General features: G+C 55.6%; 1 protein-coding gene across 3 annotated transcripts; it reads left to right on the top strand.

Moving 5' to 3' along the window:
• Nucleotides 1-269: 269 nt before the first annotated feature.
• LOC135327743 (proline-rich protein 36-like) lies at nucleotides 270-5,446 on the top strand. 3 transcript variants are annotated; one of them, XR_010388121.1, is made up of 5 exons: nucleotides 270-871; nucleotides 990-1,185; nucleotides 1,587-1,670; nucleotides 4,161-4,436; nucleotides 5,223-5,446. XR_010388121.1 is itself a non-coding variant. In XM_064508102.1 (4 exons), the coding sequence occupies exon 4, from the start codon at nucleotides 2,007-2,009 to the stop codon at nucleotides 2,916-2,918; it is 912 nt and encodes a 303-aa protein (XP_064364172.1). In that variant the 5' UTR covers nucleotides 270-871; nucleotides 990-1,185; nucleotides 1,387-1,499; nucleotides 1,587-2,006; the 3' UTR covers nucleotides 2,919-2,956. The 3 variants fall into 3 exon arrangements, 2 of the variants coding, with proteins under 2 accessions (XP_064364172.1, XP_064364171.1); XM_064508102.1 differs by lacking the exons at nucleotides 4,161-4,436; nucleotides 5,223-5,446 and adding an exon at nucleotides 1,387-1,499 and having other exon boundaries at nucleotides 1,587-2,956; XM_064508101.1 differs by lacking the exons at nucleotides 4,161-4,436; nucleotides 5,223-5,446 and having other exon boundaries at nucleotides 1,587-2,956.
• The last annotated feature ends 15,116 nt before the right edge of the window (nucleotides 5,447-20,562 follow it).

Genomic DNA, 20,562 nt, shown 5'->3' with positions numbered 1-20,562 from the left:
AATTCCCAGGACAAGGAAAGCCTTTTTCGGTAATGCTTTCCACATCTGCTGACTGCGTGGGAGCAGCACCGCTAGAAAACGGCAGTAAAGGAAAGCGGGTGCCGGTCGCCTCACCTTTACGCCCCCTTTGGGGGTGGAACAAAAAGTCTCTGGCTGTGAGAAAGACTGTTCAGCAGCGATGTGGGCTGTAACCGTCTTTGAGACTTTTAGCTTTGATCGCGCAGGGGCCATCCAATCTATTCAGTTCCTTCTAAAGTAATCATGTCAGGGAAATGAAGAGACAGCGGAGTATCATCTATCCGAGTGGCGCAGTGGGCGCTGATCTTAACGAGCGGGGGCAGGGGGGCAGTTGCTGTGCAAGTGTTACAAGCAGTGGCTCTTCTTGTGCGCGTCTGAATTGACTGAGGGGCAGAGCACGGTTGCGCCAAAAACGCGGACGCAGGAGGTTTCCGAGAGGTTGATCTCTAGCGGCTACTTAGTCTGACTTCCCTTTCGCGGCAAGCCCGACTGTCTTCATAGCTCCCAGAACAGGGGTTGGGGAAGCGGTGCTTGTGGCTTGCGTATTCTCGTTTACCTTGCTTGAGTGTGTATATTGGATCCGCTTTTGTGCTTATAAACAACTTTGGATTCTTATGATTTTCTGCAGAGCTTTGATCTTTTTCTTTTTTTCTTTTTCTTCTCGGTTTGTTTTTTTTTTTTTTGCTTTGCTCCCTCCCTGATGGATTTTACTATGCCTCCGTCAACGAGCCCTGGCTGGCAAAGTTGCTGTGTCCCAGCGGAGACTCTTAGGCGAGATGGAGGAGTTCAGATCCGCAGCCTGCCAGAAGAACGTCGCCCAGGAGGGGTTGCTAGCCTCGAGCTATAGGCGCTGGTGCGTGTGGCTCGTTGTGTCAGACGCGAAGGGGTTTTCTTTGGCTGCGGAAATTTTAGCTTGCCTTTACACCCTGTAGCAGTAGTATTTTTGTTTTGATAAACTGTGTTAATCGTAGGCGTTCAGGACCTCGGGGAACGACTGTGTGCTGCCGTGAAGAACTACAGGCTACCGCTGCTCTCGGACCTTTGTAAGTTATCACGCGTCGAGAGCTTCCAGGAGAATTCAAATGCCAGCAGAAAGGTTCTCCGCCCGGTCCCGACGAGGAGGCTTCGGCCACAGGAAGGTCGGCAGCGTCCTTACCGGACTCGCGGGTAATAAGCTGCAATGCATGGACCGGCAAAGGAGGGGGGGATAGCAACTGGTAGCCCAGAGTCTTCAGTAAGACAGAGTCTTACTGTTGCTAGCTGGGCCACGAGGTCTGTGCGAAGCCTCGCCTGTCTGTTTGGAGCTCTGTTTTGGTCTGTTTACCTGGAATGACCAGTGAGGCCTAAAATAAGAATTTTCGTGGCTAGATGGGTCAGCTGTGACCGCACCCGTCTTTGCCTTGCTTCGCTGCCTAGCAGCAACTTGGGACGCCTGAGTAAAAACTGCCGCAGCGCTTAAGGGAGGCTCTGCATTTGCCCAGGTTAGGGAGCCATCATTAAAGTTTTGGGGGAAGAAAGCTCTAAAAGGAGAATCTCCCAGTGACCTTGGTGGCTTGATTCACTTGCAGGATGCTGTTCTGAGGGCCAGCAACTCGAAGGAATGCAGCTCGGCCCTTTTTGTTGACTTTGGTGATGCTGTTTTGAGGAAGCATGTAAGTACAGAAGGGGTCTGGGAGGGTTTTCAAACAAGACGGGAAAGAGCAAGGAAGATTTGAGAGCGTGGAAAAACTAGGTGCCGCGGGTACTGAAGTTGTTACGGGCTGAGGGCGTTTGGCGTTGAGCATCTGAGAGGGGCTAATGCACGAGGAATGGTAAAATGCTGTGACTGAACGCGAGGTTCCTCCCCGGCCTGGGCCCGTGTGTGCACCCTCGCTCCCACAGACACCCCGGAGCCGTAGGGAAACGGGTGAGCAGGCCCACGAGCGGACTTTGGGCACAGCGGTGCGCAGAGAGCGCTGCGGGCTCAGCCGGTGGGGTGGAGTCGGAGCATGGCGAGCCAGGCTGTCAGGATCCATCCGGTTCCGCTCCCTGCCCCTCTGTCCAGCGCTCCATCCTTCTCTTTCTTTCCCCGTGGCTCTGTCCAGTGCCCCATCCCTTTGTTTAGCTACTCGTTCCTCTGCCCAGCTCCCCCATCCCTCTTGTACTCTTTCCATCTCTGTGACAATATCTGCGTCCATCTAACTGGCTCTCTATCGCTCTATCCAGCTCTTCATCGTCCTCTTCCTCTTCCTATCCCAGTACCTGCCCGCTGTCCTTCCGTGCGGCTCCCCATCCGTCTGCCGCTCTCGTCTGCCTTTCTGCCTGTACTTCTCTTTGCCTTCCCAGCCCTCTGTCCACCCCTCCAGCCATCTCTCTCTATTTCCATCCCTCTGCTCAGCTCCTCATCCATCTATTTGCCTCCCTATCCCTCTTTTCCCCTGTTTTGTCCCATCTCTCTGTCTGAATTGCCCTCCCTCTTTTTCTCTCTCCACCTTTCTGGCCAGCTCTTCGTCGTTCTCGTCCTCTTCCCATCGCTCCTACTGGCTCCCTGTCCCTCTCTTCCCGTCCCCGTTCCTCTCTCCGGTTCTCCCCCCTTCTCTGTTGCTCCCTCGCCGTTCCTCTGGCCGCCTCGCCTTCCCCATTTTTCTCTCTTCTGCTCCCCGGTCCTCTGTGCAGCCCTCCCTCCATCTGTGTGGCCCTCTGTCCCTCTCTTTCTCTTCCTTTGTCCAGTGCCCAGACCCTGGGGCCGGCTCTCTGTCCCTCTCTTTCTTTCTCCCTCCATCCATCTGCCAAGCTCTCTGCCCCTCTTTTCTTTTGTTCTCCCCCCTGTCCCCGCGTCCAGGTGGAGGTCTGTCGTTCCTTTGCGTTTTGTCTGGTGCGGCGGGTGGCGAGAGGTGGTCGGCGCTCGGCAGAGATGGTGATCGGCAGCGCCCGGAGGGTGTTGTCGGTCGGTCTGGTTCGGGTCACGTCGGACACCTCCGCGGGGACTCTGCCCGCGGAGATGCGGGGCTGTGGCTGTGCAGCGGGGGAGCGCTAGCGGGCTAGAGATGCCGTGGGGTACGCGGCAGGCAGCGAAGAGGCTCCTGGGGAAGGTGTCACGGAGGCAGAGAGCAGCAGAGGCTCCGAGACCTTGGGCGTTAGGACAGGCGCTCGCGGTAGGGCGGTCTGGAGCTGCTGCTGCTGTCTGTCCTACTCGTCAGCGCGGTCTGCAGTTACTGCCTCTTGTCTGCCTGCGCGCAGCCAGGGCTGTCACGTGGTGCAGCTTGAGTTGCGATTGCGATGCTGGCATTGAGCCCACTTTTCTGTCAGGTCTGCCTTTAATGCAAAGTGGTGTCTTCCCTATGTCTACAGCTCAACCCATGTTGTTGATTTAGTGCTTCCTGAGGGGATATGCTGTGCTGTCAACACGCACACCCACCCCACCCCTGCCATCGCTTCCTGATGAATGCAATCATTTACATAGCTTCTGGCTTGTTTCTTTCCTTGGAACTCCTTTCTCTTTGCTGTTCTGGTCCCTCCAAACAATTTCTGTTTCTAGCATTATTAGTGTTGGGCCCTCAACCTTCTAGACCTTCCTTCTTTGAAGTCCAGAGGTTCCAGTATTGTTTGTACTTTGAGAGTAAAGGTCCTTCACAACTCATGTCTTAAGTATGCAACTGTCTTACCTGGGATTTTCGTTTTCGCAAGTTACTGTTTCTTTCAGGAGCCAGCTACAACAGTAACTTTGCTATAGCAGAGAAATGGGGTTACATGTGTATGAGCAACAGCACCGTAGTACACAGCAAAGCCATAATCTACAGTACTGGTAGCACAAGTCAGTTTCCCATCAGCTCCATCTCTCCAGGGTTTGGAGGTTTTGGAGGCCTTACTTTTTATCCTGCCTTGGCTGGACGGTGCTTTCTGAGAGTGTCCATCAGAGGCAGAGTTTCCCTGCAGAGGACCATCTAGCAAAGGCTGGAGGTGGCCGGGTGCCTGAGCGAGCCTGCCTGCGTGAGAGCTGCTGTGACATCTTTGTGATGAAATGGAGCCAGAGAGGGTGACTGAAGCAGCACGGAGGGTCAGTCATAACTGTGGGAACAATCACGGGCCTTGGACTAGGGAGCAGTTCTAGGAGGGCTGTGCAGTTGCCCGGCCTCTCACTAACTGCTCTGGCCTCTTTGCAGGTGCCGAAGCCCAGTCGGGCAGTCGAAGGAGCCTTGTCACAGCTGGGAGCTCTGCGGAGATGCGCGGCTGGCCATGGAGAGTGAGCTCTGACTTGCAGCGTGGACACAGCTAAGTCCTGGGCTGCATCATATGTGAGCAGTGCTGGGAGGTGCGAGGTGATTGTTCCCTAGGTGGTCACTGGTGTCACTGGCTGTGGATGTTTGCCCATGGAGCTGAGAGGACCAAAAATATTAATTGTCTGACCCGGAGATGAATTAGTGCTTGCAGTGCTTCAGGTAGGTTCAGTGCAAATGCAGCTTAGTGCAGTCCTGTGAAGTGATTCTTGCACATGCTCACATTTGAATGGTGGCTAAAACCAAGCCTCTAAACAGCAGCTGTAACGTGATTCTGGTGCATGTCTTCCCGTTCTGCTGTGCTTCTAGAGGAAGGGAAAACTTCTTAAGCTGTGGGCAAAACTCCTTGCCTTCTCTTTACTGTTTTCATGCGTATGGGTGCTTTGGTGTTTGTTGCTTAAAGCTGAGGTTTGGAATTTTTCACTTAAGGTTTATTGTTTAGTTTGCTGTTGAGGGTCTCTCACTCCAGAGTTACAGTTTATTCCTTTCTTTTGTGGGGCTCAGTCTTTATCAGTCAGGGTTTACGGTTTGCTCGTTTAGTGATCAGGGCGCAGAATTTAAAATCCAACCTTAGCCATAAATTTTAAAGTCTCGGCAACTATTAGGGTTCCAAGACCTGCAGTTAGTGTTCAGGGCTTATGACTTACTGATAAAGGAAAAGGGCTAAATCCTTAGATAAACTGTAAGCCCTGAAGCCTAAGCAGCAGGCTGCAAACCCTTCTTTGGGCTTTGTAACCTTCCCCTGTACCCAGCGTTCAGCTCTGCACACCGACCTGCGCTCTGGATTTGATATGGCGCAGGCCCATCACACGGAGACTGGCAATGTGACGGGTGAGCTGAGAGCTGTGGAAGTGTCTTGCAGGGCTCTAGCCTGGGGTAGGGCAGAAGTGCAGACAGGCAGGATCAGGCATTTTCCTCTCATCTCTGAGATGAATCCTATCCCTGAAGGAAAAAGCAGAGGAGTAGGCTGTCAGCTACTCGGACACCTGCCACATCAAGGGCAGCAGCAGGAGATGACCCTTCCCTGATGGATGGATGGACGCTGGTGTAGTGATGACTCTTCAGGCATCACAGGTAAGGGGAAGCATGCTGACACTGAGCTCCATGGCAGACTTGCTTCCAGCTATTGTTTCTGCGCAGTAAAACAATAAACAGTTGCTTTATTCTTTGCACTCATCTCTGTGGTTCCTGCTGTTGGTTTGCCTGAAGATGATGCCCAGGGGAGGAGATTACACATTGTGTCCGGGGCTGGGAGCTGGTCCCCGAGTCCCTTGTACTTTGGAGTGCCTGCGCTTCCCAGGGAACCCAGTGCTGTTGACAGAGCTGTGGGGAATTTCCCTTGCATTGCCTGGGCTCTTGGGGGTGTTTCCCATCATTGTGGGGGCACCCAGGGCCCCTGCAGGGCTGTGTGAGGTCACCAGACTGCTTCTGGATTTGCTTTCAGCACTCCCCAGTGTCCCTTGTGGGTCTGGTGCCAGGGCCTGTGTGCCTGGAGTGGGGAGATAGAGTTTCCATGGGGGTGGGGGGGAGCCTGCAGGCACCATCCTGTCAGCTGCACTGAGTCCTGTGACATGCCTTATGGCCCCTCTGGTGTGCCCTAAGCCCCTTTATTTGTATTTTGCTTTGCCCCAGAGCCCTGCATTTGCCCTCTGATGCCCTCCGGAGCCCTCAATTCACATTTTGGGTTGCCCCCAAGGGCTCTGTGTGCCTTTTGTTGGGCCCTGTGGTTGTTTTGCAGCACACTGCAAAGTTCTCTGTTTAGCTTTCTCTCCTGTCCCAGAGTTTTCTGGGTGCTTCTTGGTGGTGCCCCCAGAGTCACTCTGTTTGCTCTGTCATTGCCTTTTTCTACTTCTGTTGTACCCAGAGCTCTCCATTTGTTCTCTTGTCCTCTGCATACTCCCCTTTCCCCTCTCTATACCCCAGGCCTCTCCCTTCAGCTTTCAGGAAGCTGCTCTCAGGAGTGGGGGTGCCTCTGCTGCCCTGGCAGCCCCAGTTGTCCCTGATGGGGCTGATGGCCATTCCCTCTCCCCAGTTCCTGATGGGCTGCAGCTGCAGGCCCTGGGGCTGGGATGAATGCCAGGTGGAGCTGGGTGGCAGGACAGGCCCCAGGTGGGGCTCCATGGCTGGGGCAGGTGGGACAAGCCCCAGGTGGGGCTGATGGCAAGGGCGGGCACACGCCTGGGCTGGGGCTGCATTTGGGGGAAGCTCATGCTGGGGCTGGTTCTGGACGATGGAGCTGCTGCTGAGCACTGCTGCCTGGGACCGGCACGCGGCTGCCCTGCGGAGGAGGTGAGCGGGGCTGGGGGGGTGTGCGCTCCGGGCTGCAGGTCCCTCATGTGCCGGGGGTCCTGGTGGGTGGGAGTGTCCCGGGCAGCGCAGCACAACTGGGGTGCACTGGGGCCAGGGGAAACTGCACCGGGGCTAGGGAGGGTGGTGTGCTGGGGCAGTGGGGGCTGAGGATGTGGTGGGGAAGAGCAGTGCTCCGGGGCCATGGAGGTGGAGGGAGGGAGGAAGGGGGTGTGCCGAGGCTGTGGTGGTATGGGGGGGGTAAGGGGGTGCGTTGGGGTTCGGGTGGGGAGGAAGGAGGTGCGGTGGGTCTGCAGTGGTGCTGGGGGGGAAGAAGGGGGGTGCGCCAGGATGGGGCAGGGGGAAGGCAGGCGGTCCGCTGGGGCTGTGGTGCGGTTTATTGCGCAGTCGGAGGAGCACGGGGAGGGGGGGGGTGTCTCCTATGTCCGCTGGGGACCGCGTTGGGGAGGGGGAGGAGGGATCCCAGGGGAAGCGCAGGGAGGGTCGTGGGGGGAGGCAGGGGCAGTGTTGGAGTTGACCCGTAGCCGGCCGCGGCGGTGTCGGGGGAGCCCCGGGCCGGTGCTGGGGATCGCGGGGTCGCGCTCGGGGCTCTGCGGTGGATTCCGGGGAGACAGGGAGGAAAAGGGAACGGGGGCGGGACGGAAAGGAACGGAATCTCCACAGGGTTAAACTTCACCTAGCGCTACGGGGGGAGGGGGGGGGGGGGGCCGGGGGCGCCGCTGGCATGCCGGGAGCGGTAGTCTTCCGGCACCGGGCTTCCGGGAGGCCTTTTTTTTTGTTTGAACGGCATGCCGGGAGATGTAGTCTTCCCGCATTGGGCTGCTCGGACAGCATGCTGTGCCTCTCGAGGCGGCCGGAGGGGCAGTCCTTTGCCAGCGGGGTTCTCACCAGCCGGCCACGTTATGCTCTGTGGCAGGCCAGGAGCTGCAGTTCCAGGTGCCGGTGCCTTCTCAGCCCTGCAGCAGTGGCCCGCTGGGTCTGTTCCTTACTGGACATGTGCCGCTCACGCAGGAGTCCCCATAGGTCATTGGGGACAGTGGCATTTCCCTGGTTTTCCCTGGTACAAGGCAGGAAGCATTTTCCATCTCTGGTGTGACCAGGCAGGCTTGCCCCCAGGGGCTGGGGCCGTCCCTCTTGGAAATGGGGAGGGCAGGGAGAGTAGGAGGGCGCTGCGGGCTCCTGGTAGTTGTAGCTTTGCTCAAGATTGGGGCCAATTAGGCAGCAGCTATGAGTGGCAGTGCTGGGAGGGCACGGTGCGGAGCTGTCCTGCTGTGCAGCACAAGGGAAAGTCCTCAAGGAAATGTGAACAGCACTGTCTCTGTCCAAGGACCCCAAAACAGCCTGAGAGACCCTGGAACAGCCACCCCACAGCAGTACCGGGGACACCATGTCACTGCCTCCCAAGGGCACTGCGTTCAGCTACCTTTAACTGTGTGGAAAGAGCCTGCAGAGGAAGGAGCCCTGGCCACAGGTACAGAGAATCCCCGGTAGCCTGGAACTATATCTCTTTTCTTTACAAAGATGCCATCTCTTTGATGCCTTGCTGCTGCTTCCATCTTGCTCGGTGCCCAAGTCTACTACATTCAGATCCACCTTTCTTGCTGCCCTCTGCTCTGTCTGAGCTGCTTGCCAGATCAAAAGGCGTGTGCGGCTAAGAATTAGGCCAAGGTGTCTCAACTGCTTGCTATAGGACAACCGGGGGGTGAATCGGCAACAGGACAGGAAAGTACCTGTGGATGAGAAACAGCTGCTTTAGAGATCTAAGACGCAGGGGCAACTGAGAGGAGTGAAAGGAGCAGGGGAAAATGGTGATGAGGAAGGTGTGCTGTTAGAGGCAGTACAGTGCAGAAGAGAGGGAAAGCTTGCTCCTATGATGAAATAAAAACTGACCTTAAGAGAGATTTGCTTTTTGCTCTTCAGGTTATGAGTACGCGTGACTTCCTGAGAACTGTTCTGAGCATGCAGTGTTGCAGGTCACGACTGCCTGGGCAGCGATCCCCAACTTGTCTGCCGAGACTACGCAACAGCTCACAGCTGCCTGTGCAATGAAAGCAAAGGCCAACTTCTCAGAGGGAAGAAGCAGGCTCCACACAGGAAGATTATGGCAGGTGAGCTAATGCCCCAGAACCTTCAGTTTTCCTCCGCGTCCCCCCCAGGACTCACCCATTTGCTCCCTAGTTCCCTCAGGACCAATCCATTTGCTTTTAGGTATGCTCCAAGGCACTCCATTTGTTCTCTTGTCCCTTCAAAATTCTTTGCTTCTTTCTAGTTCCTGCAAGGTTATTCTGACATTTGGTGTCTGTAGGCCCTCTGGTAGCATCAAGACTCCTATGTTTGTCCTCTTGTCCTATTAAGTCCCCCCTCTTTTCCCTCTAGTCTCCTCAAAACCTCTCCGTTTGCCATTGGTGCGTCTCAGCGCCTTTGCTTTTCCCTCTAGTCCTCTCAGGATGCCTCTCTTTGCCCTCTGAGCCCCTTAGGGTCCATCTCCTAGCCCTTTAGCCCCATCAGAACCCCTCTGAGTGCCACACGCTGCCCTCAGGACGCCTTGGTTTGCCTTGGGGGTACCCCAGAACCCTATGCATTCATTGCGCCCTTTCAGTATGCCCTACAGCCCTTCTTTTCCATTGGCTGCACTGTAGAGTCCTCTCTATGCCCTATCGCTATGACCATTCCATGTGCCCTCTATCCCATCAGATCCCCTTTCCTTCCACTCCCCTTTCCTTCCAGTCCCCTTAAGGCTCCTCTGTCTTCCTTGGTTGTGCCTCACATACCTCTATGCGTCCCCTAGTCTGCTCAAAATCCATCCCCTCCTGTCCCCTCAGAGCACCTCCTGAGGTCTTCCTTGTTAGCCAGTTCTCCTATTTTGGCTGTTTAGGCCCCTTAGGACCCCTCTGCTCTGCTGAGCATGCCTCCTGGGGTGCTGGTATGGCCCCAGAGCTGTTCTCTGGACCCCAGGCCTCCCAGAGAACAGCTGGTCTCCTCAGAAACCTTTCATATTTCGTCCTGGTTCCCCACAGTTGGGTTTTTGGCCACCTAGTCCCCTTAAAACTCCTCGCCTGCTCAGAACACCCCTACTGGGGTGCTTGCTGTGACCTGGAGCTGTCTTCGGGCCCCCCAGGCGCCTTAGACAGCCTCTAGTCTCCTCGCAACCCCTCCAGATTTCTCCCTTCTTCCCCAGAGCCATTTCTTGACAGTGTAGACCCCTTAGCACCCCTCTAGTGCGCTATGGACCCCTCTTTTCCACAGAATTGGGCCCCCAGCTCTCTTTGGTCCCCCCAGACCCCTTAGACCCCCTCTAGTCTCCTCGCAACCCCTCCAGATTTCTCCCTTCTTCCCCAGAGGCATTTTTGGACAGTGTAGACCCCTTAGTGCCCCTCTAGTGCACTCTGGACCCCTCTTTTCCACAGAATGGGGCCCCCCAGCTCTCTTGAGGCCCCCAGACCCCTTAAACAGCTTCTAGTCTCCTTGCAACCCCTCTTGATTTCTCCCTTCTTACCCAGAGGCATTTCTTGACAGTGTAGACATCTTAGCACGTTAGCCAATTCTATGCCATGTAGATGCTTTAGCACCCCTCAAGTGCGCTCTGGACCCCTCTTTTCCACAGAATGGGGCCCCCCAGCTCTCTTGGGGCCCCCCAGAGCCCTTAGACACCCTCTAGTCTCCTCGCAAGCCCTCCAGATTGCTCCCTTTTTCCCCAGCGGCATTTCTTGACCGTGTCGACACCTTAGCACCCCTCTACTGTGCTCTGGACCCCTAAGGTGTTGACGTGGTCAAGAAATGCCTATGGGGAAGAAGGAAGCAATGTGGAGGGCTTCTGCAGAGACTACAGGGTGTCTTGGGGGTCTGGGGACCAAATGAGAGGTGGGGTCCCCACTTTGTGGAAAAGAGCACCCCTCTAGTGCCCTCTTGATCCCTCTGTTCAACGGAATAGGACCCCTAGCTCTCTTTTGGCCCCCCAGGCCCCTTAGACACCCGCTAGTCTCCTTGCCACACCTCCAGATTTCTCCCTTCTTCCCCAGAAGCATTTAGGGACAGTGTAGAGGCCTTAGCACCCCTCTAGTGCGCTCTGGACCCCCCTTTTCCACATAATTGGGCCCACCAGATATCTTTCGGATCTCCAGACGCTTTAGACCCCCTCTAGTCTCCTTGCAACCCCTCCAGATTTCTCCCTTCTTGCTCAGAGCCATTTCTTCACAGCGTAGACACCTTAGCACCCCTCTAGTGCACTCTGGACCCCTCTTTTCCACAGAATTGGGCCCCCCAGATATATTTGGAATCTCCAGGCCCCTTAGACCCCCTCTAGTCTCTTCGCAACCCCTCCAGATATCTCCTTTCTTCCCCAGAGGCATTTCTGGACCATGTAGATGCCTTAGCACCCCTCTAGTGCACTCTGGACCCCACTTTTAAACAGAAGGGGGCCCCCCAGCTCTCTTCGGGCGCCCCAGACCCCCTCTAGTCTCCTCGCAACCCCTCCAGATTTCTCCCTTCTTCCCCAGAGGCATTTATGGACAGTGTAGATGCCTTAGCACCCCTCTAGTGCACTCTGGACCCCTCTTTTCCACAGAATTGGGCCCCCCAGATATATTTGGAATCTCCAGGTCCCTTAGACACCCTCTAGTCTCCTCGCAACCCCTCCAGATTTCTCCCTTCTTCCCCAGAAGCATTTATGGACAGTGTAGACGCCTTAGCACCCCTCTAGTGCACTCTGGACCCCTCTTTTCCACAGAATTGGGCCCCCCAGATATATTTGGAATCTCCAGACCCCTTAGACCCCCTCTAGTCTCCTCGCAAACCCTCCAGATTTCTCCCTTCTTCCCCAGAGGCATTTTTGGACAGTGTAGACCCCTTAGTGCCCCTCTAGTGCACTCTGGACTCCTCTTTTCCACAGAAGGGGGCCCCCCAGCTCTCTTCTGGCCTCCCAAACCCCTTTAGGCAGCCTTTAGTCTCCTCGCAACCCCTCCAGATTTCTCCCTTCTTCCCCAGAGGCATTTCTTGACAGTGTAGACGCCTTAGCACCCCTCTAGTGCGCTCTGTACCCCTCCTTTCCACAGAATGGGCCCCCCAGCTCTCTTCTGACCCCCAGACTCCTTAGACTCCCTCTAGTCTCCTCGCAACCCCTCCAGATTTCTCCCTTCTTCCCCAGAGGCATTTCTGGACCATGTAGGCACCTTAGCACCCCTCTAGTGCGCTCTGGACCCCTCTTTTCCACAGAATTGTGCCCCCCAGATATCTTCTGGCCCCCCAGAGCCCTTAGACAGCCTCTAGTCTTTTCGCAACCCCTCCAGATTTCTCCCTTTTTCCCCCCAGCCATTTATGGAACATGTAGACACCTTAGCACCCCTGTAGTGCGCTCCGGACCCCTCTTTCCCCAGAATGTGGCCCCCCAGCTCTCTTGAGGCCCCCAGACCCCTTAAACAGCTTCTAGTCTCCTTGCAACCCCTCTTGATTTCTCCCTTCTTACCCAGAGGCATTTCTTGACAGTGTAGACATCTTAGCACGTTAGCCAATTCTATGCCATGTAGATGCTTTAGCACCCCTCAAGTGCGCTCTGGACCCCTCTTTTCCACAGAATGGGGCCCCCCAGCTCTCTTGGGGCCCCCCAGAACCCTTAGACAGCCTCTAGTCTCCTGGCAACCCCTCCAGATTTCTCCCTTCTTCCCCAGAGGCATTTCTGGACCATGTAGACGCCTTAGCACCCCTCTAGTGTGCGCTGGACCCGTCTTTTCCACAGAATGGGGCCCCCCAGCTCTCTTCTGGCCCCCCAGATCCCTTAGACACCCTCTAGTCTCCTCGCAACCCCTCCAGATTGCTCCCTTCTTCCCCAGAGGCATTTCTGGACCATGTAGACACTTTAGCACCCCTCTAGTGCGCTCTGGACCATTTTTTTGCACAGAATGGACCCCCCAGGCCCCTTAGACACCCTCTAGTCTTCTCAGAACCTCTCCAGATTTCTCCCTTCTTCCCCAGAGGCATATCTTGACAGTGTAGACACCTTAGCACCCCTCTAGTGCACTCTGGACCCCTCTTTTCCACAGAATTGGGCCCCCCATATATTTTTGGGACCCCCAGACCCCTTAGACACCCTCTAGTCTCATTGTTACTCCTCCATATTTCTCCCTTTTTCCCCAGAGGCATTTCTTGACAGTGTAGACGCTTTAGCACCCCTCTAGTGCGCTCTGGACTCCTCTTTTGCACAGAATGGGGTCCTCTAGCTCTCTTCTCGCCCCCCAAGCCCTTTTAGACATCCTTTAGTGTGCTCGCAACCTCTCCAGATTTCTCCCTTCTTCCCCCGAGCCATTTCTTGACAGTGTAGTCACCTTAGCACCCCTCTAGTGCGCTCTGGACCCCTCTTTTCCACAGAGTGACCCCCACCAGCTCTCTTCTGGCCCCCCAGGACCCTTAGACACCCTATAGTGTGCTCGCAACCCTTCCAGATTTCTCCCTTCTTCCCCCGAGCCATTTCTGGACAGTGTAGACCCCTTAGCACTCCTCTAGTGTGCTCTGGACCCCTCTTTTCCACAGAAATGTGGCCCCCCAGCTCTTTTGGTGCCCCCCCGAAACCTTAGCCAGCCTGTAGTCTCCTCGCAACCCCTCCAGATTTCTCCCTTCTTCCCCAGAGGCATTTCTTGACCATGTAGATGCTTTAGCACCCCTCTAGTGCACTCTGGACCCCTCTATTCCTCAGTGTGGGCCCCCCCAGCTCTCTTGTGGCCCCCCAGACCCCTTAGACACCCTCTAGTCTCCTCGCAACCCCTCCGGATTTCTCCCTTCTTCCCCAGAGCCATTTATGGACCATGTAGACACTTTAGCACCCTTCTAGTGCAGTCTGGACCCGTCTTTTCCGCAGAATTGGGCCCCCCGAGCTGTCTTATGGCCCCCATTCCCCTTTAGGCACCCTCTACTCTCCTCACAACCCCTCCAGATTTCTCCCTTCTTCCCCAGAGGCATTTCTTGACAGTGTAGATACCTTAGCACCCCTCTAGTGCACTCTGGACCCCTCTTTTCCACAGAATTGGGCCCCCCAGATATATTTGGAATCTCCAGACGCTTTAGACACCCTCTAGTCTCCTCGCAACCCCTCCAGATTTCTCCTTTCTTCCCCAGAAGCATTTATGGACAGTGTAGACGCCTTAGCACCCCTCTAGTGCACTCTGGACCCCTCTTTTCCACAGAATTGGGCCCCCCAGATATATTTGGAATCTCCAGACCCCTTAGACCCCCTCTAGTCTCCTCGCAACCCCTCCAGATTTCTCCCTTCTTCCCCAGAGGCATTTTTGGACAGTGTAGACCCCTTAGTGCCCCTCTAGTGCACTCTGGACCCCTCTTTTCCACAGAATGGGGCCCCCCAGCTCTCTTCTGGGCCCCCAGACCCCTTAAACAGCTTCTAGTCTCCTTGCAACCCCTCTTGATTTCTCCCTTCTTCCCCAGAGGCATTTCTTGACAGTGTAGACATCTTAGCACGTTAGCCAATTCTATGCCATGTAGATGCTTTAGCACCCCTCAAGTGCGCTCTGGACCCCTCTTTTCCACAGAATGGGGCCCCCCAGCTCTCTTGGGGCCCCCCAGAGCCCTTAGACACCCTCTAGTCTCCTCGCAAGCCCTCCAGATTGCTTCCTTTTTCCCCAGCGGCATTTCTTGACCGTGTCGACACCTTAGCACCCCTCTACTGCGCTCTGGACCCCTAAGGTGTTGACGTGGTCAAGAAATGCCTATGGGGAAGAAGGAAGCAATGTGGAGGGCTTCTGCGGAGACTACAGGGTGTCTTGGGGGTCTGGGGACCAAATGAGAGGTGGGGTCCCCACTTTGTGGAAAAGAGCACCCCTCTAGTGCCCTCTTGATCCCTCTGTTCAACGGAATAGGACCCCTAGCTCTCTTTTGGCCCCCCAGGCCCCTTAGACACCCGCTAGTCTCCTTGCCACACCTCCAGATTTCTCCCTTCTTCCCCAGAAGCATTTATGGACAGTGTAGACGCCTTAGCACCCCTCTAGTGCACTCTGGACCCCTCTTTTCCACAGAATTGGGCCCCCCAGATATATTTGGAATCTCCAGACCCCTTAGACCCCCTCTAGTCTCCTCGCAAACCCTCCAGATTTCTCCCTTCTTCCCCAGAGGCATTTTTGGACAGTGTAGACCCCTTAGTGCCCCTCTAGTGCACTCTGGACCCCTCTTTTCCACAGAAGGGGGCCCCCCAGCTCTCTTCTGGCCTCCCAAACCCCTTTAGGCAGCCTTTAGTGTGCTCGCAACCCCTCCAGATTTCTCCCTTCTTCCCCAGAGGCATTTCTTGACAGTGTAGACGCCTTAGCACCCCTCTAGTGCGCTCTGTACCCCTCCTTTCCACAGAATGGGCCCCCCAGCTCTCTTCTGACCCCCAGACTCCTTAGACTCCCTCTAGTCTCCTCGCAACCCCTCCAGATTTCTCCCTTCTTCCCCAGAGGCATTTCTGGACCATGTAGGCACCTTAGCACCCCTCTAGTGCGCTCTGGACCCCTCTTTTCCACAGAATTGTGCCCCCCAGATATCTTCTGGCCCCCCAGAGCCCTTAGACAGCCTCTAGTCTTTTCGCAACCCCTCCAGATTTCTCCCTTTTTCCCCCCAGCCATTTATGGAACATGTAGACACCTTAGCACCCCTGTAGTGCGCTCCGGACCCCTCTTTCCCCAGAATGTGGCCCCCCAGCTCTCTTGAGGCCCCCAGACCCCTTAAACAGCTTCTAGTCTCCTTGCAACCCCTCTTGATTTCTCCCTTCTTACCCAGAGGCATTTCTTGACAGTGTAGACATCTTAGCACGTTAGCCAATTCTATGCCATGTAGATGCTTTAGCACCCCTCAAGTGCGCTCTGGACCCCTCTTTTCCACAGAATGGGGCCCCCCAGCTCTCTTGGGGCCCCCCAGAACCCTTAGCCACCCTCTAGTCTCCTGGCAACCCCTCCAGATTTCTCCCTTCTTCCCCAGAGGCATTTCTGGACCATGTAGACGCCTTAGCACCCCTCTAGTGTGCGCTGGACCCATCTTTTCCACAGAATGGGGCCCCCCAGCTCTCTTCTGGCCCCCCAGATCCCTTAGACACCCTCTAGTCTCCTCGCAAACCCTCCAGATTGCTCCCTTCTTCCCCAGAGGCATTTCTGGACCATGTAGACACTTTAGCACCCCTCTAGTGCGCTCTGGACCATTTTTTTGCACAGAATGGACCCCCCAGGCCCCTTAGACACCCTCTAGTCTTCTCAGAACCTCTCCAGATTTCTCCCTTCTTCCCCAGAGGCATATCTTGACAGTGTAGACACCTTAGCACCCCTCTAGTGCACTCTGGACCCCTCTTTTCCACAGAATTGGGCCCCCCATATATTTTTGGGACCCCCAGACCCCTTAGACACCCTCTAGTCTCATCGTTACTCCTCCATATTTCTCCCTTTTTCCCCAGAGGCATTTCTTGACAGTGTAGACGCTTTAGCACCCCTCTAGTGCGCTCTGGACTCCTCTTTTGCACAGAATGGGGTCCTCTAGCTCTCTTCTCGCCCCCCAAGCCCTTTTAGACATCCTTTAGTGTGCTCGCAACCTCTCCAGATTTCTCCCTTCTTCCCCCGAGCCATTTCTGGACAGTGTAGTCACCTTAGCACCCCTCTAGTGCGCTCTGGACCCCTCTTTTCCACAGAGTGACCCCCACCAGCTCTCTTCTGGCCCCCCAGGACCCTTAGACACCCTATAGTGTGCTCGCAACCCTTCCAGATTTCTCCCTTCTTCCCCCGAGCCATTTCTGGACAGTGTAGACCCCTTAGCACTCCTCTAGTGTGCTCTGGACCCCTCTTTTCCACAGAAATGTGGCCCCCCAGCTCTTTTGGTGCCCCCCCGAAACCTTAGCCAGCCTGTAGTCTCCTCGCAACCCCTCCAGATTTCTCCCTTCTTCCCCAGAGGCATTTCTTGACCATGTAGATGCTTTAGCACCCCTCTAGTGCACTCTGGACCCCTCTATTCCTCAGTGTGGGCCCCCCCAGCTCTCTTGTGGCCCCCCAGACCCCTTAGACACCCTCTAGTCTCCTCGCAACCCCTCCGGATTTCTCCCTTCTTCCCCAGAGCCATTTATGGACCATGTAGACACTTTAGCACCCTTCTAGTGCAGTCTGGACCCGTCTTTTCCGCAGAATTGGGCCCCCCGAGCTGTCTTATGGCCCCCAGTCCCCTTTAGGCACCCTCTACTCTCCTCACAACCCCTCCAGATTTCTCCCTTCTTCCCCAGAGGCATTTCTTGACAGTGTAGATACCTTAGCACCCCTCTAGTGCACTCTGGACCCCTCTTTTCCACAGAATTGGGCCCCCCCAGCTCTCTTCTGGCCCCCAGGCCCCTTAGACACCCTCTAGTCTCCTCGCAACCCCTCCAGATTTCTCCCTTCTTCCCCAGAGGCATTTCGGGACTATGTAGACACCTTAGCACCCCTCTAGTGTGCTCTGGACACCTCTTTTCCACAGAAATGTGGCCCCCCAGCTCTTTTGGTGCCCCCCCGAAACCTTAGCCACCCTCTAGTCTCCTCGCAAACCCTCCAGATTTCTCCCTTCTTCCCCAGAGGCATTTCTGGACCATGTAGACACCTAAGCACCCCTCTAGTGTGCGCTGGACCCGTCTTTTCCACAGAATGGGGCCCCCCAGCTCTCTTCTGGCCCCCCAGAGCCCTTAGCCACCCTCTAGTCTCCTCGCAAGCCCTCCAGATTTCTCCCTTCTTCCCCAGAGGCATTTCTGGACCATGTAGACGCCTTAGCACCCCTCTAGTGCGCTCTGGATCCCTCTTCCACAGAATGGGGCCCCTCAGCTCTCTTGTGGCCCCCAGACCCCTTAGACACCTTCTAGTCTCCTCGCAACCCCTCCAGATTTCTCCCTTCTTCCCCAGAGGCATTTCTGGACCACGTAGACACCTTAGGGGTCCAGAGCGCACTAGAGGGGTGCTAAGGTGTCTACATGGTCAAGAAATGTCTCTGGGAAAGAAGGGAGCAATCTGGAGGCCTTTTGAGGAGACTAGAGGGTGTCTAAGTGGTCTAGGGGGCCATAAGAGAGCTGGGGGCCCAATTCTGTGAAAAAGAGGTGTCCAGAGCGCACTAGAGAGGTGCTAAGGTGTCTACATGGTCCAGAAATGCCTCTGGGGAAGAAGGGAGAAATCTGGAGGGGTTGCGAAGAGACTAGAGGGTGTATAAGGGGTCTGGGGGCCCAGAAGAGTGCTGGGGGGCCCAATTCTGTGAAAAAGAGGTGTCCAGAGTGCACTAGAGGGGTGCTAAGGTGTCTACATGGTCCAGAAATGCCTCTGGGGAAGAAGGGAGAAATCTGGAGGGGTTGCGAAGAGACTAGAGGGTGTATAAGGGGTCTGGGGGCCCAGAAGAGTGCTGGGGGGCCCAGTTCTGTGGAAAGGAGGGGTCCAGAGTGCACTAGAGGGGTGCTCTTTTCCACAGAGTCTAGATCCCAGCTCTCTTCTGGTCCCCAGGCCCCTTAGACACCCTCTAGTCTCCTCGCAACCCCTCCAGATTTCTCCCTTCTTCCCCAGAGGCATTTTTGGACAGTGTAGATGCCTTAGCACCCCTCTAGTGCACTCTGGACCCCTCTTTTCCACAGAATTGGGCCCCCCAGATATATTTGGAATCTCCAGACGCTTTAGACACCCTCTAGTCTCCTCGCAACCCCTCCAGATTTCTCCCTTCTTCCCCAGAAGCATTTATGGACAGTGTAGACGCCTTAGCACCCCTCTAGTGCGCTCTGGACCATTTTTTTGCACAGAATGGACCCCCCAGGCCCCTTAGACACCCTCTAGTCTTCTCAGAACCTCTCCAGATTTCTCCCTTCTTCCCCAGAGGCATATCTTGACAGTGTAGACACCTTAGCACCCCTCTAGTGCACTCTGGACCCCTCTTTTCCACAGAATTGGGCCCCCCATATATTTTTGGGACCCCCAGACCCCTTAGACACCCTCTAGTCTCATCGTTACTCCTCCATATTTCTCCCTTTTTCCCCAGAGGCATTTCTTGACAGTGTAGACGCTTTAGCACCCCTCTAGTGCGCTCTGGACTCCTCTTTTGCACAGAATGGGGTCCTCTAGCTCTCTTCTCGCCCCCCAAGCCCTTTTAGACATCCTTTAGTGTGCTCGCAACCTCTCCAGATTTCTCCCTTCTTCCCCCGAGCCATTTCTTGACAGTGTAGTCACCTTAGCACCCCTCTAGTGCGCTCTGGACCCCTCTTTTCCACAGAGTGACCCCCACCAGCTCTCTTCTGGCCCCCCAGGACCCTTAGACACCCTATAGTGTGCTCGCAACCCTTCCAGATTTCTCCCTTCTTCCCCCGAGCCATTTCTGGACAGTGTAGACCCCTTAGCACTCCTCTAGTGTGCTCTGGACCCCTCTTTTCCACAGAAATGTGGCCCCCCAGCTCTTTTGGTGCCCCCCCGAAACCTTAGCCAGCCTGTAGTCTCCTCGCAACCCCTCCAGATTTCTCCCTTCTTCCCCAGAGGCATTTCTTGACCATGTAGATGCTTTAGCACCCCTCTAGTGCACTCTGGACCCCTCTATTCCTCAGTGTGGGCCCCCCCAGCTCTCTTGTGGCCCCCCAGACCCCTTAGACACCCTCTAGTCTCCTCGCAACCCCTCCAGATTTCTCCCATCTTCCCCAGAGCCATTTATGGACCATGTAGACACTTTAGCACCCTTCTAGTGCAGTCTGGACCCGTCTTTTCCGCAGAATTGGGCCCCCCGAGCTGTCTTATGGCCCCCAGTCCCCTTTAGGCACCCTCTACTCTCCTCACAACCCCTCCAGATTTCTCCCTTCTTCCCCAGAGGCATTTCTTGACAGTGTAGATACCTTAGCACCCCTCTAGTGCACTCTGGACCACTCTTTTCCACAAAATCGGGCCCCCAGCTCTCTTCTGGCCCCCAGACCCCTTAGACACCCTCTAGTCTCCTCGCAACCCCTCCGGATTTCTCCCTTCTTCCCTAGAGCCATTTGTAGACCATGGAGGCACCTTAGCACTTCTCTAGTGCACTCTGGACCCCTCTTTTCCACAGAATTGGGCCCCCCCAGCTCTCTTCTGGCCCCCCAGGCCCCTTAGACACCCTCTAGTCTCCTCGCAACCCCTCCAGATTTCTCCCTTCTTCCCCAGAGGCATTTCTGGACTATGTAGACACCTTAGCACCCCTCTAGTGTGCTCTGGACACCTCTTTTCCACAGAAATGTGGCCCCCCAGCTCTTTTGGTGCCCCCCCGAAACCTTAGCCACCCTCTAGTCTCCTCGCAAACCCTCCAGATTTCTCCCTTCTTCCCCAGAGGCATTTCTAGACCATGTAGACACCTTACTACCTCTCTAGTGCACTCTGGATTCCTCTTTTCCACAGAGTGGGGCCCCCTAGCTCTCTTGTGGCCCCCCAGGCCCCTTAGACACCCTCTAGTCTCCTCGCAACCCCTCCAGATTTCTCCCTTCTTCCCCAGAGGCATTTCTGGACCACGTAGACACCTTAGGGGTCCAGAGCGCACTAGAGGGGTGCTAAGGTGTCTACATGGTCAAGAAATGTCTCTGGGAAAGAAGGGAGCAATCTGGAGGCCTTTTGAGGCGACTAGAGGGTGTCTAAGTGGTCTAGGGGGCCATAAGAGAGCTGGGGGCCCAATTCTGTGAAAAAGAGGTGTCCAGAGCGCACTAGAGAGGTGCTAAGGTGTCTACATGGTCCAGAAATGCCTCTGGGGAAGAAGGGAGAAATCTGGAGGGGTTGCGAAGAGACTAGAGGGTGTATAAGGGGTCTGGGGGCCCAGAAGAGTGCTGGGGGGCCCAATTCTGTGAAAAAGAGGTGTCCAGAGTGCACTAGAGGGGTGCTAAGGTGTCTACATGGTCCAGAAATGCCTCTGGGGAAGAAGGGAGAAATCTGGAGGGGTTGCGAAGAGACTAGAGGGTGTATAAGGGGTCTGGGGGCCCAGAAGAGTGCTGGGGGGCCCAGTTCTGTGGAAAGGAGGGGTCCAGAGTGCACTA

This window comes from Dromaius novaehollandiae, chromosome 3 (assembly GCF_036370855.1).
Source record: "Dromaius novaehollandiae isolate bDroNov1 chromosome 3, bDroNov1.hap1, whole genome shotgun sequence".
In the NCBI taxonomy this organism is placed as follows: Eukaryota; Metazoa; Chordata; class Aves; order Casuariiformes; family Dromaiidae; genus Dromaius; species Dromaius novaehollandiae.
Note: the sequence above shows the minus strand (reverse complement) of the source record. Positions and strands in the feature narration are given on the sequence as shown.

What these genes read in the sequence shown, in the direction of transcription:
- LOC135327743 (XM_064508101.1), top strand. Translation starts at nt 2,007, where the DNA reads ATGGCGAGCCAGGCTGTCAGGATCCATCCGGTTCCGCTCCCTGCCCCT.